We start from the raw sequence: 6,000 nt of genomic DNA, 5'->3' as shown, positions 1-6,000 counted from the left end.
ATGGATAGTGATGAGGTTGATGTGGAGATAGGGTGATACGAGCCTGTAGAGATACTGCTCTCTACACCGCAGATCTGTTGTTATCTCGACTGCACCGACAAATGCAATTGGTTCGACCTTGCAACTAACCTTTTGGATCATTCACAGCATGAGGATCCGGGAGTTTTTGGAGATAGATTTGTTGAAGAGGAAGATGAGATCGACGATGACGTGAATGGCTTTCCCGCAGACCTACTGTCCCCAACTCGAAGACCTGGACAACCACGTCCTATCACGAATTACTTTTCGATAGCCAAAATTCTCCAACACAAGGAGGTCAGATCAGTACCCCACCCACTATGTTCTTTTATCATTGGGCGCATGGCTCTTCATCTGTCTTACAATCCATCCATCAAGAATGCCACTATCGATGAAGTTGCCATCATGTTCGGCCTACCAGACTTGCAGCCAGCTATCGCTGATTTTCTTCACTGTGAGGTGACTCATGGTAATCACATCCACTCGATAGGTGGTCCTAGAAGGGCCCTACACGACACTGAACTTCCATTCAACAATGTTCAAGTGTGGTTCAAAGTTCAATTGCAGGAAACCAATTTTCATGATCCCCATAACATTGACCCGCTCAAACGCTCAATTGTACACCACCTAGCAACCCCTGGACTTTGGGTCGTTATTCAGACCAACTCAGGGCACTCATGGCCCGCCAGCAGCCTTGCAGGTATGTTATTTCTATCTTTAATGACAACATTCACTAAGGCAAAGAATGTAGGGCACTCCATTGGCCAAATTAGGCTTATCATTCGACCCATTGGCCGAAGTGGGACACCATGGGCATGGGACGATCAGTTCCTAACCTACATCCAATGTTTCGATATCTCTAGTGAACGTGATCCAACCACTCAGCTCCATACACTAAAAAGATCAAAGCGCTTGAGTGGCTCACAGATGGGTGATGTCATTCCAGTCTCTCAGCTTAGAGTGCCTGTTCTACTCCCACTTGCAAATCAGTGGTACAAGTTGATAAGGGGCAAAGGACCATCGAGCGCAGTAACTTTCCAGGAGGTCCTTGATCTGTTGGAAACACACCTTGATTTGCTTCCGAAGGACAAGCCTTCCCCTGAACTCCTGTTTGTAAGGAAAGTGATCGCAGCACTCCTGTGAAAGAGAAGCGTGACTGAATTGGAGGGTGATGATCGTGGTATTTCAGATATAAAAGAACTGCTGGTCAATGAACATAATATGGTACAAGGTCACAGTCGCATGGGCTGGATGATGGATGTTGTGCCCCTGCCCAAGCGGAGTAGAACTACATAATTGTTCTTTCCTATCTTAGTCAATACCCCTTCTTACGTGTACAATTTAAACTTTGTTCTGACTCTGACTATGATGGAGATATTCCTACAGATTCCCACCCTCAAATTATGCTTCCGAGTCAGCTGTATACGCAAGTTCGACGAAAGGATTATGTTTGTTCTCAGCCTACAGTTTTCTGACTCACAATGACTCACCTTCAAAGTAGAACTCGTGGACTCGACTACGTCTCATCAACCCCATCCATTATCTGTGCTGCGCTATATTACAAATGGTGCGTGTGTGCATTGATGTTTCGACTAAGTCATTTTTAAGTGTTTTTTCAAGGTGCGATGGGGGTTAGATTTAAAAGGTGAGTATCTCTAATTCATTGGTGTTGTGGTCCATCTCCCCCCCCTTCTCCAGTGATGCCGGGTAGCCCCCAAAAAAAGAGAACAAAGCGCAAAGCTATGGACTCTGACCTAAAGGTGCCCGAAGGGCAAGAAGGTTTGGTGAAGAAACCACGTGCTCACGCTGAACTGCCATCTACCACCAATCAAGCAGATGAGTCGCAAAATCCTCGACGTTCTGGGTGTTCTGGTGCGGGGCAAGGAGGTAGGGGCACACAACTGGAGAAGATCGGCGCCATCTTGCATGCCCCAGCACGGACCAACAAAGTCAAGGGCGCCACATCCCTCAATCTGAATGCTCCTGCAAACCCTCTCGCTCCAGAACCACCTCGCAAGGGTCAGGGCAGCTGTCCTAAGGTATTTTTCTCCTATTTGTATGGTACAATACTAACCAAACATTCAGAAGAAGCAGCTCCCTCCGCCATATAGCCCCTTGGAGACCCTAAATGTAATGACTTCCACATCACACTCGAAGAAAAGAAAGGTACATTTTTATTCCACAGATATACATGTACTAATTCATATGCAGACTCCCGTCACTCCTACCCCAAGCTTCGAGTTAAATGATCACCCAACTTTCTCACAATGTGAAGCTGGTGGATGACTCAGATTTTCGCCCCCAATCGTTCCTATTGTTCCCCCTGGTACAGAACCTGATCTTCAGGCGTTAAACAATCCCTTTGTGGCTGCCGCTAGGAAGTTGCATGCACTGACTACTTCAGATGCCTCCCAAAGTGAGATCAATATTGGTACCTCTCACTCTTCCCAATCTCAGGCTCCTGCTTCCAAAGCTCACCATATGATCACTACTCCTCGTGTCAACGATCCAGCACCTTCCAGGATGACTTCAACTATCACGGCGCGATCAGACACCAACTATCCCCATAATTTGGATCCCGTCCTCCGGTTGAGTACACCACTGAATACCGATTTTGAAGAGTCAGACACATCGAGCGATGAAGGTTCATCTAGCTTGGATGAAGGTGGTGGAGATGAGATTGGTTGGGGAGAAGTCGGTAGGCGTCATGATACACGCCCTGGTAAGTCCTCCCTATTTTCAATCATGTTGGGCTGATGAACGACAGGTTTTTCAAGAGAAGAATTACCATCTCAACCTCAGGTGGCCACTGTGCTGCCAACAGATTTCCACTTTCAGCATTCACGCGATGAAGATGACCAAGTGGCTGAGAGAACCTTGGTGGTTGGCGGTGATTCGAGCAAGGGTAGTGTAACAACAGATCAAGAGAGCGCTCCCCAGGTACAAACTTAGTATTTTGCTGGAGTATGCTAATCTCTCAGTCAAGCCGGACGATGTCTTGAAGGTCCACCACAAGAGAAATGGCCATCCCCACCTTCCTGACCCCGCCCTTCTAGAACTTCTCCGCACTGCTGAGGTAGATGCTCCCAACTCAAAGGCTAAACCAAAGGCCAAACGGAATCAGAAATCGAAGGTGAACAATGGATCTGATGATGAAGGACCCAAGGCTTCCTAACTGGGATGGTATAGTTTGTGCTGGAAGAATTTTCTTGAGGATGTGAAGGGGGAGTGTCACACCCAGCAGGCATTGGAAAAACCTTTTCCAAGCCTTGTCGTTGACTTGCCCATCTCAATCACTGAATCGCTCTCGGCATTGCTCGTGCAATGGCTCAAAACCGGCCATGAAGTTGATGCTGGTAAGTCCCTGTTTCCCTCAAGATAGTCAACTGACCCGAGGCATTCAATAGGTGTGTGGCCCATGCACAAACCTGATATGGTGAGGCAGGTGTGTATGTTATTGTTGGCCTCATATCTCATTTTTTTCTAGTTGTATGATGATCTGGCAACTTGGCGCTCTGATCTGAAAAAAATTGTCGTCGCAATTACACCTTCCACATATGGCCTTGTCCCACCGGCTGATACTGCCATTCAAGAGCGCGCAGCTTGGGTTGAAGCAGCTGCTACAGAATTATTGGATGATGGCAAGTTTCTGCACTTTGGGCTAGACAATTTGGGGAAAACGAGGAACTTCACTCACCCTGCGCTTCTTGAGGCTACTGTTGAAAAGAAGTCATTTTGCATTCGGACAGATTAAGCACTAGTGTTGGGGTTTGGGGATCAACCTCGCTACTTCATTCCATATTCAATCTCCGTTGTTCCTCTGACTTATATAGCACTTTGTCCCCATTGTTGCGTACCTTAGTTGTTGCTTGTCAACGCTGAGGTATGTATATTTGTTTCCTTGCTGCATGATACTTCATACTCATTAGAACTACTCTAGCATATCTCCAACAGGTACATTGATAATAATAGTTGTTGCTTGTCAATGCTGAGCGTATCTCCAACAGGTTATGAGCCCCATGTCCTGAACAGCATGGAAACTTGGAAGAATATGAAATCCCTCATGTTGTGACAACTCATTAAACTCTTCTCTCTGACAGGTCGCCCTATCAATGGGGAAATACGACCACATGCCAGAGTTGACTGGAGCAGATAACTATATTCCCTGGGAGACACAGGTGCAGCTCGTCTTAACGAATGATGACCTCTGATGTCATGTAACTGAGAAAGCAGACCCAAGTGATATTCTCGGAATGGCTTCGTTCTTGCCCGTAGCTGTGGTTCCAGCAATTCCCACTGATGCTGAAAAGGCAGCCATACGAGCCTGGCTCATCAATGACTCCAAAGCCAAAACAATCATCCTCTGCAAGCTCGCACCGAGCATTCATCTTCTCATCCCTCGAAACATCTCAGTCACAGTGCGCGATGCGTGGAAGATCCTCAGGGATCACTTTCACCATAATGACATTAGCTCTCAATTCGTTGTTCGCAGGCGCATACAATCACTTTGAATGAAAGATGCTCACGACACGAACAACTACGTCGGTCAGCATGTCAGCTGTCGTGATCGTCTCATAGGCATTGGAGCATCTTACTCTGATGAGGAAGCGGTATTCAACCATCTTTCTGGCTTACACACTACCCCTGCTTGGCAGCTGTTCCGCACACAACTCGAACAATGCATGCACAATGGTTTCTCCGCCACTGTTGTCAGTTCGGCATTGAGCAGTGGAACTCCCATCTCCGCATCCTTCCAAACAAACAGCCTCACGTTCGAGAGTTGCACAGCATGCATCACTGCAGAAGCTTCACGCACAATTAACACCAATCCAGTGACCACATCCGGACCTGGATCAGAGTACGCTAACTCGCACACCTCCCACTCCTTCAACATTGTCATCAGATTTACCTCCTGTCATTGCAGCTCTTGCCACACACACGGGACCTGACGTGACGACCTCGCTGCGATGTGATCTATCATGTGCAAGCATTGAACAACTTGAAGCATCAGCCCATGCCCACATACTGTCCACCATACTTGACTCCGGTACCACCAGTACTCTCATCTGTGATCGCGCCATGTTCTGGATATACTCTACACAGGACCCTGTCGTCATCAAAACAGCCAACCATGGGTCGCTTCATACATCCAGCCGTGGTGACTGCATTGCATGGCTACAGATTGGGGGTGCGAGGCACCGAGTGTGATTTTCGAACTGTCTGCACGCACCGGGGGCTATGCTCAATCTACTCTCAGTTGGGTGGATGCTTGCTAAGGGATGGGAATGCAATTTTCGCATATACACGTCTTCTCGCAATTTCCCCCACAGGAACACTTGTTTCGCATTGAAACTGTCGAGTTCCCAGTCGTGTGCGGCAGCGTGTGCTGAGAGGAGTCAAATGGATGATGATCTTGCAACGGGAGCGAACATTTTGCCAAAGTCGATACCTGGCACCTGCGAGAATCCCTGTGCCACAAGTCGAGCCTTGTGCACAGGCCCACCTTTCGCATCTTCCTTAAATTCTAAAACCCATCTACATCCTATTGCCTCTTTCACCCCTCCGGAATCTTCATCAACTCGTAGACATTCATTTCTGACATTAAGTTAATTTCTTTGCGCATCACGGTGAGCCATTCGTCGCGGTCGGAACATTGCATTGCTTCATTGTATGTTGCAGGTGGAACCTTCATGTTGTAGTTAGAGGATAGCGGATTGCGGCGAGTGTCAGAGCGAATGGTAAGGCATGCAAATTCATTTGCGATTAGACCAGTGAGAACACGGGGATAACCGACTTCGTCCTCATCGGGAATGATGGCATCGGGATCGTTGGCATTAGTGTCGTTGTCAGTGGGTAAGGAAGGCATAGCATTCACCACCCCCTCAAGAGGAGGAGGCACCCCTTGAATGCGAGCATTACGCAACTCATGTTGGTGTGCCAAACAATCGCGGTCTGATGCAATTTGATCCTTGAAGATTTGGC

The 6,000-nt window shown here is 47.7% G+C and overlaps 2 protein-coding genes across 2 annotated transcripts; both read left to right on the top strand.

Annotated features, from left to right (window-relative positions):
- Positions 1 to 1,161, top strand: DEU56DRAFT_914584 (uncharacterized protein; the record flags this gene model as incomplete). The annotated part of the gene is made up of 3 exons (XM_041357637.1): positions 1 to 15; positions 73 to 718; positions 770 to 1,161. The coding sequence occupies 3 exons, from the start codon at positions 1 to 3 to the stop codon at positions 1,159 to 1,161; spliced, it is 1,053 nt and encodes a 350-aa protein (XP_041206515.1).
- Positions 1,162 to 1,718: 557 nt separating this feature from the next.
- On the top strand, positions 1,719 to 3,772 carry DEU56DRAFT_914583 (uncharacterized protein; the record flags this gene model as incomplete). Its single annotated transcript, XM_041357636.1, has 9 exons — positions 1,719 to 2,057; positions 2,104 to 2,184; positions 2,230 to 2,296; positions 2,351 to 2,740; positions 2,786 to 2,958; positions 3,005 to 3,151; positions 3,221 to 3,374; positions 3,426 to 3,454; positions 3,506 to 3,772. The coding sequence occupies 9 exons, from the start codon at positions 1,719 to 1,721 to the stop codon at positions 3,770 to 3,772; spliced, it is 1,647 nt and encodes a 548-aa protein (XP_041206514.1).
- Between the last annotated feature and the right edge of the window lie 2,228 nt (positions 3,773 to 6,000).

The sequence above is a fragment of the Suillus clintonianus genome (assembly GCF_016758775.1).
Source record: "Suillus clintonianus strain FC179 chromosome Unknown DEU56scaffold_56, whole genome shotgun sequence".
Taxonomy (NCBI): domain Eukaryota; kingdom Fungi; phylum Basidiomycota; class Agaricomycetes; order Boletales; family Suillaceae; genus Suillus; species Suillus clintonianus.
Note: the sequence above shows the minus strand (reverse complement) of the source record. Positions and strands in the feature narration are given on the sequence as shown.